An 18710-nucleotide genomic window follows, 5' to 3' on the forward strand; every position below is an offset into this window, starting at 1 on the left:
CTCTCAGTCCATGCTTTTTCCTGTATGCTGCACTTCTCTTTATATCCAGATGCTTCTTTAGATGCATAAAAAACAAATTATGTTCTTTAAAATATAGCTGTGTTAGATAAACATTCATGACTTATAAGGGAAACATTATTTTTCTCAATAGCTGAATTATATGGCCTTTCATTTGTGTCAAATTGAGGTATTGAGTTATTTAATAACAGTGAATAGCTGATTAGGATTGCATATGAATTGATGTTTTAAAAAACATGTTTGTATTATAAGCTGTGTATTTAATCTACTTGATATTTCACAGTTCATGTAACTTGTGATTTTTAGAAAAAGCAAATGTATTTTAAACACTGTAACTAATTACAACTCCATTTCTTTTAGATTCTTGCCAGAAACCATATATTGCACTTATTCATGGAATTACAATGGGTGGGGTAAGTAGCCAGCTCACTCTCGACATTGTTATGTGAGTGGTATTAAAAAAAGTTGATTATTAAACAGAAGTGAGATGATGAATATAATACAATAGAACTTGTTGAAACAAAATCATGTTTGGAGCCTTGCAGGTTTGGGATGTAATATTTGCTTCTCTCAGAAGACTATGTTATATGCTATTTCTGCTTCTTCAATTAGTAAGTTTTTTTAGCTGACAAAGGGCTTCCCTGATAGCTCATTTGATAAAGAATACCTGCAATTCAGGAGACCTCTGTTTGATTCCTGGGTCAGGAAGATCCACTGGAGAAGGGATAGGCTACCCACTCCAGTATTCTTGGGCTTCCCTTGTGGCTCAGCTGGTAGAGAGTCCACTAGCAATGTGGGAGACCTGGGTTCGATCCCTGGTTTGGGAAGATCCCTTGGAGAAGGGAAAGGCTGCCCACTCCAGAATTCTGGCCTAGAGAATTCCATGGACTATATAGTCCATGGGGTCGCAAAGAATGGGACATTACTGAGTAACTTTCACTTCACTTTAGCTGACAAAAATGATTGCGTCTTTTTTTTTTTTTGTAGAGCCCTTTTTCTACTTACAAGTGAACTGATTGCTTTCATCAGTTTCATGAAAGAAACTGGAATGTTGAGGTTTTTTTAGACTCTGTATAGGATGTGGTTACCTAAATTATATCTACTGCACAACGTCTCACCTTAGTGAAAGTGTGTGAATGCTTTGTAAAGTTCTCTGAAAGTACATTTCTGTCAATTGACAAACCTTTTAATAACACAGATGCAAAATAAATAAGTCTTAGATGTCACTAGCTTTGAACAACTTTGTAAGGAGTTGGAGAACACATGAAATAATTACAGAAGAACTGTTCAAATGTATGACACTGACAAAGACAAACTTTTAAAGTGAGAAATCACAGTGGGTCTTTATGGTGGGAAAAGATAGGATTTAAGAAGGTGGTAGGAAGTTGAAGGGTGAAATTTCAGTGTTTGAACTTGTTAAGTGTTTCAAAGATTTTGTCAGTGGGAAAAGTCTCCCTTCTAGGAAGACCACACACTAAATGAGGTCTCTTGGGCACTTGGAATTGCTTAGATTAAAAAAAAATTTTTTTGAAGCATAGTTGAAGTATACTGTGTTAATTTCTGCTGTACAGCAGAGTGATTCATTTACACATATATGTACATTCTTTTTCATATTCTTTTCCATTATGGTTTATCACAGGATATTGAGTATAGTTACTGTACTATACAGTAGAACCTTTTTGTATATCCATTCTGCATGTAATAGATTGCATCTGCTAGTCACAAACTCCCTATCCATTGGAATTGCTTAGATTCTGCACATGATTTTGGAAAAGGGCTTCCATTAGCACATGTAGTTAGGAACAGGATCAAGGGCAATCTACATCTTTGTTAGTGGCAGGTATTAAGCCTGAGTTGATTGTGCCTTTTTTGTCAATGAAGTGTTACCATGGGAAAAATGAGAAGTCCCTGAAAGAATTCTGCAGAACAAAGGGGAAGGAGCATAATGGGAAGCACTGAAGAAGGAGCCCCCTGTGAATGTGAAATGAACTAGGAAAGAGTGAAAACAAACAAAAAACCATTGGGCATACTTGATAGTGTGCAAAATGATGTCGCTTCAATAAAACAGGAAAGATAGTCTGTAGAGAGACAACAGACTCAGATGAAAGGGCAACAGCTAACAGAAGGAAGGCTGACTAGAAACTGAAGCACAATAGCAGAACCTGACACTCCACTTTGAAGGCCATGGATTAGGACTCGAATTTAACATTACAGATGAGCAGTTGTGTCTGTGGAGGACAAACTTGACAAGCTCTCACCAAGAAAGGACAAGGATAAGAATGATGAGACCAAATGTTGTGAGGTAATGAATATGAAAGAAAGATGCTGGGAAACCAACAAAGAAATGATACCTATTCAGTGGGAAGTAACTCAAACAAATGGTCATCTATAACTAAAGATTACTTTCTTTTACTTAATTAAAAACAACAACAAACCTCTCTCTAACCTAAGATATGTATAATCAAGGGAAAAACAGCTTTTCAGGTAAAAAAAAACAAACCCAAACACAAAACCTGTGAAAGAGATCCACACCTAGATAAAAACTCAGATAAGGTTTTTAGAATTGTGTACTTTAGGAAACAATGCAAGTGTTCAGGCCAAGCACTGCTGCTGATGCCTGGGTGGTTAGTGGCTATAGGTTATGTGTTGGGTTGGCCAAAAAGTGTGTTCAGTTTTTCCCATATGATGATATGGAAAAACCCAAATGAAAATTTTGGCCAATCCTATACAAAGGAGTGTAAATCATTCTGGTTTTAGACTTTCTTGCACCAAGTGCCAGAAGTCAGTAGACAGAAAGTTGTGAAATAAAGTGATTGAGACCCAAGAATTTTCTACCCAACCAAATTATCGTTTAGTATAAAAGAAAAATTCTCAGAAATGAAAGGAAAATGTATTGCTAACATACCACTGTTGAAAATATATCAATAAATATGTGGTCTAGGTGACTGAGAGACTGCTCAAATTGAATAACACAAGGCTAGTTTCGATAAGAAAGGATTGGTGAACTGCCCTTTTTTTTTGCTATTAATGGATAGAACTTCCTTCTTTTCATAGGAACCTGAGAAAAATTGTCTTGGCATACCACATGTAAATGAATTCGCCATGCCTTTTGGCCTCTTTGACATGTATAGATTGCTATAGTGTTTGCATACATTCCTAGGTAACAGCCAAGAATACTCCATTTATTTGCAAAGAAAAGACTGCAGTAAAACAGACCAAAATTTTGTCTTGAATAGAGGGAGTAAGTGGGATGGTACTTCTTCCTATGGGTCTTTGTTTTCTGTATTTACTTTGAGGAGTATAAATGCCTTTCAAAATGAAAATATACTTTATATTGGCTTTTCTTAACCAGAAACCACCATATAATTAAATTTTACTGCCCTGAGGCAAGAATTGTCAAGGCCTTAACACTGTACCAACAGTATCAGTAGTATAGAATTTCTTAAAATGCAAAATCTTTTTTTTTTCCTTCTGTGTAGCATAAGGAAAGCATCTTACCTCCTCAACCAGGGTTGAACCTGTGCCTCCTGCATAGGAAGCATGGAATGTTAACCACTGGATCACAGGGAAGTCCCAAAATACAAATTCTTTTTTTTTTTTTTTCCCCAAAATACAAATTCTTGAGGCCTACCCCCAGAGTCAAACTTCAAGGGTAGAGCCCAGCAGTATGTGTTTTGATAAATCATCTAAGTGATTCTGAGTCGTGTTAAGTGGGGACTAGTTCCCAAGCCATTGATTGTATGTAGTGACTTAAGTTCCCTCCTTCTGACTTCCCAGGTGGTGCTAGTGGTACAGAATCTGCCTGCCAGTGCAGGAGACACAAGAGATGTGGGTTTGATCCCTGGGTCAGGAAGATTCCCTGCAGTAGGAAATGGCAACCCACTCCAGTTGCCTGGAAAATTCCATGGACAGAGGAGCCTGGTGGGCTATGGTCCATGGGGCCACAAAGAGTCAGTCATGAGTGAGCGACTTAGCACACACAGCTGCATTCCTATTTCTGCCTTATAATTCTAGAATGGTACCAGTTATATACCATCCTTGGGAAAATTGAGAAAATAGTTAAGTCACTTGTAATTATCTGTGGTTCAGATGAGGAACCCCTCAAAGGGACTGAGGATCCCCAGGGAATCTGACTTTAAAGGACAATGGGATTTGATTACAGAACTTCCACAGGACTAGGGGAAACAGAGGCTCTTTGAAGGCAAAAATAAAATCTTGTGCCCACCAGGACCCAGGGGAAAGGAGCAGTGACTGCTCAAGAGACTGAGCCACATCTGCCTGTCAGTATTGAGGGCCTCCTTCAGTGGCATGGGTTGGAAGTGGCCTGCCACAGGGACAGGGGCGCTGGGAGCAGCAGTCCTGGGAGGCTGTGTTGGCCCAAGTCCTTTTTAGAGGTCACCAGTAGCCCTACCATAGAGCCTGTAGACTCCTGGACTGTAGACTCCTCGGGCCAAACAACTAACAGGGAGGGAGCACAGCCTAACTTATCAGCAGGCGATTGGATTCAAGATTTACTGAGCATGGCCCCAAAGAAAGGCAATGCAAAGAATGCTCAAACTACCGCACAATTGCACTCATCTCACACGCTAGTAAAGTAATGCTCAAAATTCTCCAAGCCAGGCTTCAACAATATGTGAACCGTGAACTTCCTAATGTTCAAGCTGATTTTAGAAAAGGCAGAGGAACCAGAGATCAAATTGCCAACATCCGCTGGATCATGGAAAAAGCAAGAGAGTTCCAGAAAAACATCTCTTTCTGCTTTATTGACTATGCCAAAGCCTTTGACTGTGTGGATCACAAGAAACTGTGGAAAATTCTGAAAGAGATGGGAATACTAGACCACCTGACCTGCCTCTTGAGAAATCTGTATGCAGGTCAGGAGGCAACAGTTAGAACTGGACATGGAACAACAGACTGGTTCCAAATAGGAAAAGGAGTGCATCAAGGCTGTATATTGTCACCCTGCTTATTTAACTTCTATGCAGAGTACATAATGAGAAACGCTGTACTGGAAGAAACACAAGCTGGAATCAAGATTACCGGGAGAAATATCAATAACCTCAGATATGCAGATGACACCACCCTTATGGCGGAAAGTAAAAAGGAACTAAAAAGCCTCTTGATGAAAGTGAAAGAGAGAGTGAAAAAGTTGGCTTAAAGCTCAACATTCAGAAAACGGAGATCATGGCATCTGGTCCCATCACTTCATGGGAAATAGATGGGGAAACAGTGGAAACAGTGTCAGACTTTATTTTGGGGGCTCCAAAATCACTGCAGATGGTGACTGCAGCCATGAAATTAAAAGACACTTACTCCTTGGAAGGAAAGTTATGACCAACCTAGATAGCATAATGAAAAGCAGAGACATTACTTTGCCAACTAAGGTCCATCTAGTCAAGGCTATGGTTTTTCCAGTGGTCGTGTATGGATGTGAGAGCTGGACTGTGAAGAAGGCTGAGCGCCGAAGAATTGATGCTTTTGAACTGTGGTGTTGGAGAAGACTCTTCAGAGTCCCTTGGACTGAAAGGAGGTCCAACCAGTCCATTTTGAAGGAGATCAGCCCTGGGATTTCTTTGGAAGGACTGATGCTGAGGCTGAAACTCCAGTACTTTGGCCACCTGATGTGAAGAGTTGACTCACTGGAAAAGACTCTGATGCTGGGAGGGATTGGGGGCAGGAGGAGAAGGGGATGACAGAGGATGAGATGGCTGGATGGCGTCACTGACTCGATGGATGTGAGTCTGAGTGAATTCCGGGAGTTGGTGATGGACAGGGAGGCCTGGCGTGCTGCGGTTCATGGGGTTGCAAAGAGTTGGACATGACTGAGTGACTGAACTGAACTGAACTGAACTGAACATGGCCCTGCCCACCAGAGCAAGACCCAGTTTTCCCCACAACCAGTTCCTCCCAACAGGAAGCTGGCACAAGCCTCTTTTTCTCATCCATCAGAGGGCAGGACAGAAGAAGCAAGAGCTATAATCCCATAGTCTCTAGAATAAAAACCGCAATCACAGAAAACTAACCAAAGTGATTGCATGCATCACAACCTTTTATAACTCAGTGAAGCTATGAGCCATGCCATGCACTCAAGACGGATGGGTCATGGTGAAGAGTTCTGAGGAAATGTGGTCCACTGAAGAAGTGACTGGCAAACTGCTTTAGTATTCTTCTTGAGAACCCAATGAACAGTATGAAAAGACAAAAAGATATGGCACTGAAGGATGAACCTCCCCAGGTCAGTAGGTGTCCAGTATGCTACTGGGGAGGAGCACAGAAATAGCTCCAGAAATAATGAAGAGGCTGAGCCAAAGCAGAAACAATGCTCAGTTGTGGATGTGTCTAGTGGTGAAAGTAAAGTCTGATACTGTAAAGAACAGTATTGCATAGGAACCTGGAATGGTAGGTCTTTGAATCAAAGTAAATTGGATGTGGTCAACAGGAGATGGCAAGAGTGAACACTGACATCCAATCATGGGGGATCGGGATGCAAAAGTAGAAAGTCAGAAGATACCTGAAGTAACAGGCAAGTTTGGCCTTGGAGTACAAAATGAAGCAGGGAAAAGGCTAACAGAGTTTTGTCAAGAGATTGTACTGGTCATAGCAAACTTCCTCTTACAAAAATACAACAGACAACTCTATACATAGATTTCAGCAGGTGGTCAATACAGAAATCAGATTTATTATATTCTTTGCAGCCAAGATGGAGAAGCTCTATACAGTCAGCAAAAGCAAGACTGGAAGCTGATTGTGGCTCAGCTTATGAGCTTATTGCAAAATTCAGGCTTAAATTGAAGATGGTAGGGAAAACCACTAGACATTCAGGTATGACCTAAATCAAATCCCTTATAATTATACAGTGGAGGGGATAAACAGATTCAGGGGATTAAATCTGGTAGAGGGCCTGAAGAACTATGGACAAAGGTTTGTAGCATTGTAAAAGAAGTGGTGATCAAAACCATCCCCAGGAAAAAGAAATCCAGGAAGGCAAAGTGGTTGTCTGAGGTGGCCTTACAAATAGCTGAGAAGAGAAGTGAGACAAAGGAGAAAGGGAAAGATAAACCCAACTGAATGCAGAGTTACAGAGAATAACAAGAAGAGAGAAAAAAGGAACAATGAGAAGAAATAGAGGAAAACAATAGAATGAAAAAGACTAGAGATCTCTTCAAGAAAATTGGAGATACCAAGGGAACATTTCATGCAAAGATGAGCATGATGAAGGACCGAAATGGCAAGGAAATGACAAGGACCTAACAGAAGCAGAAGAGACTAAGAAGAGGTGGCAAAAATACACAGAAGAACTGTACAAAAGGGTCTTAATGACCTGGATAACCACAATGATGTGGTCACTCAATTAAAGCCAGATATCCTGGAGTGTGAAATCAAGTGGACCTTAGGAAGCATTACTATAAACAAAGCTAGTGGAAATAATGGAATTTCAGCTGAGTTCTTTGAAATCCTAAAAGACAATGCTGTTAAAATGCTGCACCCAATATTCCAGCAAATTTGGAAAACTCAGCAGTGGCCACAGGACTGGAAAAGGTCAGTTTTCATTGCAGTCCCAAAGAATGTTCAAACTACTCTACAACTGGACTCATTTCACATGCTAGCAAGGAAATGCTCAAAATCCTTCAAGCTAGGCTTTAATAGTACATGAACGGAGAACATCTACATGTAGAAACTGGATTTAGAAAAGGCAGAGGAGAAGATGGCAGAGGAATAGGACGGGGAGACCACTTTCTCCCCCACAAATTCATCAAAAGAACATTTGAACACTGGGCAAACTCCACAAGACAACTTCTGAACACTGGCAGAGGACATCAGGCACCCAGAAAAGCAGCCCATTGTCTTCAAAAGGAGGTAGGACAAAATATAAAAGATAAAAAGAGAGACAAAAGAGTTAGGGATCGAGATCCATCTAGGGAAGGGAGTCTTAATAGAGGAGAAGTTTCCAAACACCAGGAAACCCTCTCACTGGTGGGTCTGGGGGGAGTTTTGGCATCTCAGAGGGCAACATAACCAGGAGGAAAAATAAATAAATAAAACCCACAGATTATGTGCCTAACGGCAACTCCCAGCAGTGATGTAACCCGGAGGCTCGCATCCACCACCAGCAAGTGGGGCCTGAATGGAGAGGAGCGGGCTGCATTGCTTAGGGTAAGGACTGGGCCTGAATGCCCTGAGGGCAATCTGAGGGAGCTAACATGAGATAGCAACCTAACACACTGCCAGCCCGCTCACAGAACAAAGGACTGAGCGAATACCAGAGGAGAGCTAGCCAGCTGCAGACTGGCCCATCCCCCAGCGGATGCAGGGGCAGGCGGGTGCTGGCCAGAGCCAGAAAGGGTCAAACTCGGCCCCAGAGATGGTGTCCTCTACCAAACTGCGAACAGGCTTCCAGTTTCTAACCAAGACTTCCTGAGATTCTGGGCGGTTGACATCCGCCAGCAGGGTTGCAGCCAGAGATCAGCTCCCCAGAGGAGAGACAGGGCACACAGGAACAGAATATGGTGCTCCCGCTGCCACCCCAGAAAGATGGTGCTCCCGCTGCCGACTGGGGAGGTGATAAGACACACCGCACCTGGGGAGAGTGTGATCACCAAGCACCTGGTCACACAAAACGCAGGCCCAACCAAGTATGCAACTTTGTGGAGTACCTGAGAAACTGAACCTGAGTGGCTTAGACCTGGGAAGTGCACACAGCCCAGGGCTCACTCTCTGCAGAGCAACCTGGAGCCTGAGCAGTGTAGACTGGGAAAGCACACACACCGTGAGCGGGGGCAAATCCAGTGTGGCTGAGACACTGTGAGCACTCCCCACACACGCCAGTGATATTTGTTTGCAGTGTTCCTCCCTCCCCACAGCATGGCTGAACAAGTGAGCTGAAACAAGAGACCACCTTCGCCCCCTTGTGTCAGGGTGGAAATTAGACACTGAAGAGACCTGCAAACAGAACAAGCCAAATAGAGGGAACCGCTTTGGAAGTGACAGGTGCCACAGGTTAAAATCCCTGCAGTTAATACCGACTGCATTGGAAGGGGCCTATAGATCTTGAGAAGTATAAGCTGGAACAAGAAACTATCTGAAACTGAACTGACCCCACACTGCCTGCAACAGCTCCAGAGAAATTCCTAGATATATTTTTACTATTATCATTTTTTTAATAAATTTTTTTTCTTTTTTAAGTCCTCTATTAGTCCTTTAATTTTCATTTTTATAACCTGCTAACACTTGCAAAAAAAAAAAAGACCCTAGTTTTAAAGCAAACTTCATATATATTTCTTGTACTTTTTGTGATTTAAAAAAAAATATTGTATTTTTGAGAGTCTAACCTCTACTCTAAATTTTTAATCTTTGCTTTTTGGTATTTGTTATCAATTTTGTACATTTAAGAATCCAGTCTTCAGTACCTATTCTTACTTAGGAGTGTGATTACTGCCTTGATTACTCTCTCCCCCTTTTGACTCTCCTTTTTCTCCCCCAGGTCACCTCTATCTCCTCTCTCCCCCTGCTTTTCTCAACCCAACTCTGTGAATCTCTGTGTGTTCTGGGCTGTGGAGAACACCTAGGAAATAAGAGTACTGCCTAGATCTATCTCTCTCCTTTTGATTCCCCCTCTTCTCCTCCTGCTCACCTCTATTTCCTGCCTCCCTCTTTTCTTCTCTGTGTAACTCCGTGAACCTCTCTGAGGGTTCCAGACTGTGGAGAGGACATAGGGAATTGATTACAGGCTAGCTTGCTCTCTCCTCTTTTGATTCCCCCTCTTCTCCTCCTGGTCACCTCTATCTTCCTCCTCTTTCTTCTCTTCTCCATGTAACTCTGTGAACCTCTCTGAGTGTCCCTCAGTGTGGAGAATCTTTTCACCATTAACTTAGAAGTTTTATCATCAGTGCTGTATGGATGGAGATGTCTTGAGGCTACTGTAAGAATAAGACTGAAAACCAGAGGCAGGAGGCTTAAGCCCAAAACCTGAGAACACCAGAGAAATCTTGACTCCAGGGAACATTAATTGATAAGAGATCATCCAAAGCCTCCATACCTACACTGAAACCAAGCAACACCCAAGAGCCAGTAAGTTCCAGAGCAAGACATACCATGCAAATTCTCCAGCAACGCAGACACATAGCCTATGAGCTTCAATATACAGGCTGCCCAAAGTCACACCAAACCCACAGACATTTCAAAACTCATTACTGGACACTTCATTGCACTCCAGAGAGAAGAAATTTAGCTCCACCCACCAGAACAACAACACAAGCTTCCCTAACCAGGAAACCTTGACAAGCCACTCGTCCAACCCCACCCACAGGGAGGAACCTCCCCAATAAAGAGGAACCAAAACTACTAGAATACAGAAAGGCCACCCCAAACACAGCAATCTAAACAAGATGAAAAGGCATAGGAATACTCACCAGGTAAAGGAACATGATAAATGCCCACCAAACCAAACAAAAGCAGAGGAGATAGGGAGTCTACCTGAAAAAGAATTCAGAATAATGATAGTAAAAATGATCCAAAATCTTGAAAACAAAATGGAATCACAGATAAATAGGCTGGAGACAACGATTGAGAAGATTCAAGAAATGTTTAACAAGGACCTAGAAGAAATAAAAATGAGTCAATTAATAATGAATAATGCAATAAATGAGATCAAAAGCACTCTGGAGGGAACTAACAGTAGAATAATAGAGGCAGAAGATAGGATAAGTGAGGTAGAAGATAGATGGTAGAAATGAATGAAGCATAGAGGAAAAAAGAAAAAAGAATTAAAAGAAATGAGGACGACCTCAGGGACTTCTGGGACAATGTGAAATACTCCAACATTTGTATCATAGGAGTCCCAGAAGAAGAAGACAAAAAGAAAGACCAGGAGAAAATACTTGAGATAATAGTTGAAAACTTCCCTAAAATGGGGAAGGAAATAGTCACACAAGTCCAAGAAACCCAGAGAGTCCCAAACAGGATAAACCCAAGGTGAAACACCCCAAGACAATATTAATCAAATTAACAAAGATTAAACACAAAGAACAAATATTAAAAGCAGCAAGGGATAAACAACAAATAACACAGAAGGGGATTCCCATAAAGATAACAGCTGATCTTTCAATAGAAACTCTCAGGCCAGAAGGGATTGGCAGGACATACTTAAAGTGATGAAAGAGAAAAACCTACAACCCAGATTACTGTACCCAGCAAGGAACTCATTCAAATATGAAGGAGAAGTCAAAAGCTTTACAGACAAGCAAAAGCTGAGAGAATTCAACAGCACCAAACCAGCTCTTCAACAAATGCTAAAGGATCTTCTTTAGACAGAAAGACAGAAAAGGTGTATAAACTCAAACCCAAAACAACAAAGTAAATGGTAATGGGATCATGCTTATCAATAATTACCTTAAATGTAAATGGGTTGAATGTCCCAACCAAAAGACAAAAACTGGATGAATGGATACAAAAACAAGACCCCTATATATGCTGTTTACAAGAGACCCACCTCAAAACAAGGGACACATACAGACTGAAAGTGAAGGGCTGGAAAAAGATATTTTACACAAATGGAGACCAAAAAAAAAGCAGGAGTAGCAATACTCATATCAGATAAAATAGACTTTAAAACAAAGGCTGTGAAAAGAGACAAAGAAGGACACTACATAATGATCAAAGGATCAATCTAAGAAGAAGATGTAACAATTATAAATATATATGCACTCAACATAGGAGCACCACAATATGTAAAGCAAATGCTAACAAGTATGAAAGGGGAAATTAACAATAACACAATAATAGTGGGAGACTTTAATACCCCACTCACACCTATGGATAGATCAACTAAACAGAAAATTAACAAGGAAAAACAAATTTTAAATGACACAATGGACCAGTTAGACCTAATTGATATCTGTAGGACATTTCACCCCCAAACAATGAATTTCACCTTTTTTTCAAGTGCACACGGAACCTTCTCCAGGATAGATCACATCCTGGGCCATAAATATAGCCTTGGTAAATTTTAAAAAATCAACATCATTCCAAGCATCGTTTCTGACCACAATGTAGTAAGATTAGATATCAATTACAGGAAGAAAACTTAAAAATTCCAACATATGGAGGCTGAACAACATGCTTCTGAATAACCAACAGATTATTGAAGAAATTAAAAAAGAAATCAAATATGCATAGAAATGGATGAAAATGAAAACACAACAACTCAAAACCTATGGGACACTGTAAAAGCAGTGCTAAGGGGAAGGTTCATATTAATACATGCTTATTCCTTATTCCTCAATAAACAAAAAAAACAAGTCAAATAAATAACTGAACTCTACACCTAAAGCAACTAGAAAAGGAAGAAATGAAGAACCCCATGGTTAGTAGAAGGAGAGAAATCTTAAAAATTAGGTTAAAAATAAACGCAAAAGAAACAAAAGATACCATAGCAAAAATCAATAAAGCTGAAAGCTGGTTCTTTGAGAAGATGAATAAAATTGACAAACCATTAGCCAGACTCATCAAGAAACAAAGTGAGAAGAATCAAATCAACAAAACTAGAAATGAAAATGGAGAAATCACAACAGACAACACAGAAATACAAAGGATCATAAGAGACTACTATCAGCAACTATATGCCAATAAAATGGACAACTTGGAAGAAATGGACAAATTCTTAGAAAAGTATAACTTCCCAAAACTGAACCAGGAAGGAATAGAAAATCTTAACAGACCATCACAAGCATGGAAATCAAAGCTATAATCAGAAATCTTCCAGCAGCGAAAAGCCCAGGACCAGACAGCTTCACAGCTGAATTCTACGAAAAATTTAGAAAAGAGCTAAAACCTATATTACTCAAACTCTTCCAGAAAATTGCAGAGGAAGGTAAACTTCCAAACTCATTCTATGAGGCCACCATCACCCTAATACCAAAACCTGACAAAGATGCCACAAAAAAAAAAAAAAAAAGAAAGAAAACTACAGGCCAATATCACCGAAGAACTTAGATGCAAAAATCCTTAACAAAATTCTAGCAAACAGAATCCAACAACATATTAAAAAGATCATACACCATGACCAAGTGGGCTTTAGCCCAGGGATGCAAGGATTCTTTAATATCTGCAAATCAATCAGTGTAATACATGACATTAACAAATTGAAAGATAAAAACCATATGGTTATCTCAATAGATATAGAGAAAGCCTTTGAAAAATTCAACATCCATTTATAACTCTCCAGAACACAGGAATAGAAGGAACATGCCTCAACATAATAAAAGCTATATATGACAAACCCACAGCAAACACTATCCTCAATGGTGAAAAATTGAAAGCATTTCCCCTAAAGTCAGGAACAAGGCAAGGGTGCCCACTCTCACCACTACTATTCAACGTAGTTTTGGAAGTTTTGGCCACAGCAATCAGAGCAGAAAAAGAAAAGGAATACAGATTGGAAAAGAAGAAATAAAACTCTCAGTGTTTGCAGATGACATGATCCTCTACATAGAAAACCCTAAAGACTCCACCAGAAAATTACTAGAGCTAATCAATGAATATAGTAAAGTTGCAGGATATAAAATTAACACTCAGAAATATTTTACATTCCTATACACTAATAATGAGAAAACAGAAAGAGAAGGAAACAATTCCATTCACTGTTGCAACAAAAAGAATAAAATACTTAGGAATATATCTTCCTAAAGAAAGAAAAGACCTATATGTAGAAAACGATAGAACATTGATGAAAGAAATCAAAAAGGACACAAATAGATGGAGAAATATACCATATTCATAGGTCGGAAGAATCAATATAGTGAAAATGAGTATACTACCCAAAGCAATCTATAGATTCAGTGCAATCCCTATCAAACTACTAACAGTATTTTTCAGGGAACTAAAACAAATAATTTCACAATTTGTATGGAAATACAAAAAACCTCAAATAGCCAAGGCAATCTTGAGAAAGAGGAATGGAACTGGAAGAATCAACCTGCCTGACCTCAGGCTCTACTACAAAGCAACAGTCATCAAGACAGTATGGTACTGGCACAAAGACAGAAATATAGATCAATGAAACAAAATAGCCCAGAGATAAATCCATGCACCTATGGATATCTTATCTTTGACAAAGGAGGCAAAAATATACAATGGAGAAAAGACAATCTGTTTAACAAGTGGTGCTTGGAAAACTGGCCAACCACTTGTAAAAGAATGAAACTAGACCACTTTCTAACACCATACACAAGAATAAAATGGATTAAAGATCTAAACATAAGACCAGAAACTATAAAACTCATAGAGAAAAACATAGGCAAAACACTCTCTGACATAAATAATAGCAGGATCCTCTATGACCCACCTCCCAGAGTAATGGAAGTAAAAGCAAAAATAAACAAATGGGACCTAATTAAACTTAAAAGCTTTTGCACAACGAAGAAAATTATAAGTAAGGTGACAGCCTTCAGAATGGGAGAAAATAATAGCAAACGAAGCAACTGACAAAGAATTAAGCTCAAAAATAACAAGCAACTCCTGTAGCTCAATTCTAGAGAAAGAAATGACCCAATCAAAAAATGGGCCAAAGAATTAAACAGACATTTCTCCAAAGAAGTCATATAGATGGCTAACAAACACATGAAAAGATGCTCAACATCACTCATTATCAGAAAATTGCAAATCAAAACCTCAATGAGGTACCATCTCACGCCGGTCAGAATGGCTGCTATCAAAAAGTCTACAAACAATAAATACTGGAGAGGGTGCAAAGAAAAAGGAACCCTCTTACACTGTTGGTGGGAATGCAAACTAGTACAACAACTATGGGGAACATTGTGGAGATTCCGTAAAAGCTGGAAATAGAACTACCATATGACCCAGCAATCCCACTACTGGGCATACACACCGAGGATACCAGAACTGAAAGTGACACATGTACCCCACTGTTCATCACAGCACTGTTTACAATAGCCAGGACATGGAAGCAACCTAGATGTCCATCAGCAGACGAATGGTACATATACACAATTGGAATATTCAGTTCAGTTCAGTTGCTCAGTCATGTCCGACTCTTTGCGACCCCATGAATTGCAGCACACCAGGCCTCCCTGTCCATCACCGACTCCCGGAGTTCACCCAAACTCATGTGCATTGAGTCGATGATGCCATCCAGCCATCTCATCCTCTGTTGTCCCTTTCTCCTCCTGCCCTCAATCTCCCCCAGCATTAGGGTCTTTTCCAATGAGTGAACTCTTTACATGAGGTGGCCAAAGTATTGGAGTGACAGCTTTAGCATCAGTCCTTCCAATGAACACCCAGGACTGATCTCCTTTAGGATGGACTGGTTGGATCTCCTTGCAGTCCAAGGGACTCTCAAGAGTCTTCTCAGCACCACAGTTCAAAAGCATCAGTTCTTCAGTGCTCAGCTTTCTTCACAGTCCAGCTGTCACATCCATACATGACTACTGGAAAAACCATAGCATTGACTAGATGGACCTTTGTTGGCAAAGTAATGTCTCTGCTTTTGAATATACTATCTAGGTTGGTCATAACTTTCCTTCCAAGGAGTAAGCGTCTTTATTTCATGGCTGCAGTCACCATCTGCAGTGATTTTGGAGCCCCCCAAAATTAAGTCTGACACTGTTTCCACTGTTTCCCCATCTATTTCCCATGAAGTGATGGGACCAGATGCCATGATCTTCGTTTTCTGAATGTTGAGCTTTAAGCCAACTTTTTTACTCCCCTCTTTTACTTTCATCAAGAAGCTTTTTAGTTCCTCTTCACTTTCTGCCATAAAGGTGGTGTTATCTGCATATCTGAGGTTATTGATATTTCTCCCAGCAATCTTGATTCCAGCTTGTGCTTCAACCAGTCCAGGATTTCTCATGATGTACTCTGCATATAAGTTAAATAAGCAGGGTGTCAATATACAGCCTTGATGTACTCCCTTTTCCTATTTGGAACCAGTCTGTTGTTCCATGTCCAGTTCTAACTGTTGCTTCCTGACCTGCATATAGGTTTGTCTAGAGGCAGGTCAGGTGGTCTGGTATTCCCATTTCTTTCAGAATTTTCTACAGTTTCTTGTGATCCACACAGTCAAAGGCTTTGGCATAGTCAATAAAGCTGAAATAGTTGTTTTTCTCGAAGACTCTTGCTTTTTCCATGATCCAGCAGATGCTGGCAATTTGATCTCTGGTTCCTCTGTCTTTTCTAAAACCAGCTTATTACTCAGCCATTAAAAAGAATACATTTGAATCAGTTCTAATGGGGTGGATGAAACTGGAGCCTATTATACAGAGTGAAGTAAGCCAGAAAGAAAAACACCAATACAGTATACTAACACATATATATGGAATTTAGAAAGATGGTAATGATAACCCTGTATGCAAGATAGCAAAAGAGACACAGATGTATAGAACAGTCTTTTGGACTCTGTGGGAGAAGGCCAGGGTGTGATGATCTGAGAGAATAGCATTGAAACATGTATATTATATGTGAAACAGATCGCCAGTCCAGGTTTGATGCATGAGACAGGGTGCTTGGGGCTGGTGCACTGGGATGACCCCGAGGGATGGGATGGGGAGGGAGGTGGGAGGGGGTTCACGATGGGGAACACATATAAGCCCATGGCTGATTCATGTCAGTGTATGGCAAAAACCACTACAATATTGTAAAGTAATTTGCCTCCAATTAAAGTAAATAAAAAAATGAAAAAAGAAAAGGCAGAAGAACTAGAGATTAAACTGTGAACATCTATTTGATTATAGAAAAAGCAAGGGAATTCCAAAAAACCATGTACTTCTGCTTCATTGACTAAGCTAAAGCCTTTGACTGTGTAGATCACAACAAACTGGAAATTTCTTCAAGAGATGGGAATACCAGACCACCTTACCTGTCTCTGAGAAGTCTGTATGCAGGCCAAGAAGCAACAGAACCAGACTTGGAACAACAAAGTTTCAAATAGAAAAAGCAGTATATCAAGGCTGTATATTGTCATCCTGCTCATTTAATTTCTATAAAGAGTACATCATGTGAAATGATGGGCGGGATGAACCTCAGGCTGGAATCAAGATTGTGGGCAATGGCAGAAATTGAAGAGGAGCGAAAGAGCTTCCTGATGAAGGTGCAAAATCGGGCTTAAAACTCAATATTCAAAAAATGAAGATCATGGCAACCAGTCCTATTACTTCATGGCAAATAGATGGAGGGAAAGTGGAAACAGTGACAGTTTTGATTTTCCTGGGCTCCCGAATCACTGCAGACCGTGACTGCAGCCACAAAGTTAAAAAGACGCTTGCTCCTTGGAAAGAAAGGTATGACAAGCCTAGAGAGCATATTAAAAAGCAGAGATAACACTTTGCTAACAAAGGGCTGTATAGTCAAAGGTATGGTTTTTCCAGTAGTCATATGTAGAGGTGAGAGTTGAACCATAAAGAAGGCCAAGTGCCCAAGAACTGATGTCTTCAAACTGTGGTGCTGGAGAAGTTTCTTGAGAATTCCTTGGATAGTAAGGAGATGAAACCAGTCAGTCCTAAAGGAAATCAACCCTGAATATTCATTGGAAGGACTGATGCTGAAGCTTTAATGTTTAGGCTACCTGATGCAAAGAGCCAACTCACTGGAAAAGACCCTGATGTTGGGAAAGACTGAAGAGAGGAGGAGAAGGGGACGACAGAGGACGAGATGATTGGATGCCGTTACTAAGTCAAAGGACATGAGTTTTGAGCAAACTTCGGGAGATAGTGAAAGACAAGGAAGCCTGGCGCGCTGCTGTCCATGGGTTCGCAAAAAGTTGGACATAACTTAGCAGCTGAACAACAGCAACATATTGTCAGCTCTGCCCCTTTAAAACAAACAAAAACATCTCCTTTCTTCCATCAGGTCTGCCGACTACAGTGCCCCATATGTACTCTACTTATAATTCATCTTTAAAGACTGAAGTTCTACCCTGTCTTTTTAAAGTCTTAAATACCACTATGGTTTGATGTGATTTCTTTCTTCATTGACTTGGTGCATTGAAACTTTACTGGAAATATGGCATTTATTCTTGTTGTCAGTTATTACGAAATGTGCCTAAGTATGTTAGATGGTTTATAAAGGCAACAACTACTTTTTAACATTTCCATAGCAACTAGTGAATGCACAGTAAATATTTAACAGATTATTTATTGAAAATTTTGCCTTAGATAATAAACATCTTGTAGCCTTTGAAAGAGTAAAATTTACAGACTCGACACGAAGCAGTTCTTCTTGTAATAGGATTTTGTATGTATCTTGGTTTTGAAAGCTAACTGTTGTATTTTTTCACATTTCAAATAATGTCAAGTTATTTAATCTATGATTTTGGTAGAAAATAATAATACACACAGAGTTAAAATCATGCCAAGGAAATAAACTAGGTATGAAAAGTTGCATTGAAAAGGCATTATGTTATTCTTAACATGGCAGTGTTCTCAAAATAAAATTACATTAGAAGTCCTCCAGCCTGGTCACACTTTGGACTTTACCTGTAACTGACTGGTGGGGGTCCTTACTCTGGTACTACATGGCTTACTAACATCAGACATCATGTTTGTATACCCCAAGAAGTATGAAACTGAAATCCTTGCTCTGTGGTCCACTTTTCCATCAGAGTTAGTGATAAAAAGGTCATTGGCACCCTGCCTGATGCTTGACCTGAACTGAAAACCAAACGCGCGTGCAGTGTTCTCAGT

At 40.1% G+C, this 18710-nt stretch overlaps 1 protein-coding gene across 4 annotated transcripts in view; it reads left to right on the forward strand.

The window, feature by feature from the left end:
• The window catches only part of HIBCH (3-hydroxyisobutyryl-CoA hydrolase), a 122993-nt gene that overhangs the window by 46454 nt on the left and 57829 nt on the right, over positions 1–18710 (forward strand). For all 4 annotated transcript variants that reach the window (XM_069576997.1, XM_069576998.1, XM_069576999.1 and 1 more), the window contains one exon: positions 379–431. In XM_069576997.1, the coding sequence (XP_069433098.1) occupies positions 379–431 (53 nt within the window). The remainder of the gene's footprint in view (positions 1–378; positions 432–18710) is intronic.

Source organism: Ovis canadensis, chromosome 2, assembly GCF_042477335.2.
Source record: "Ovis canadensis isolate MfBH-ARS-UI-01 breed Bighorn chromosome 2, ARS-UI_OviCan_v2, whole genome shotgun sequence".
In the NCBI taxonomy this organism is placed as follows: Eukaryota; Metazoa; Chordata; class Mammalia; order Artiodactyla; family Bovidae; genus Ovis; species Ovis canadensis.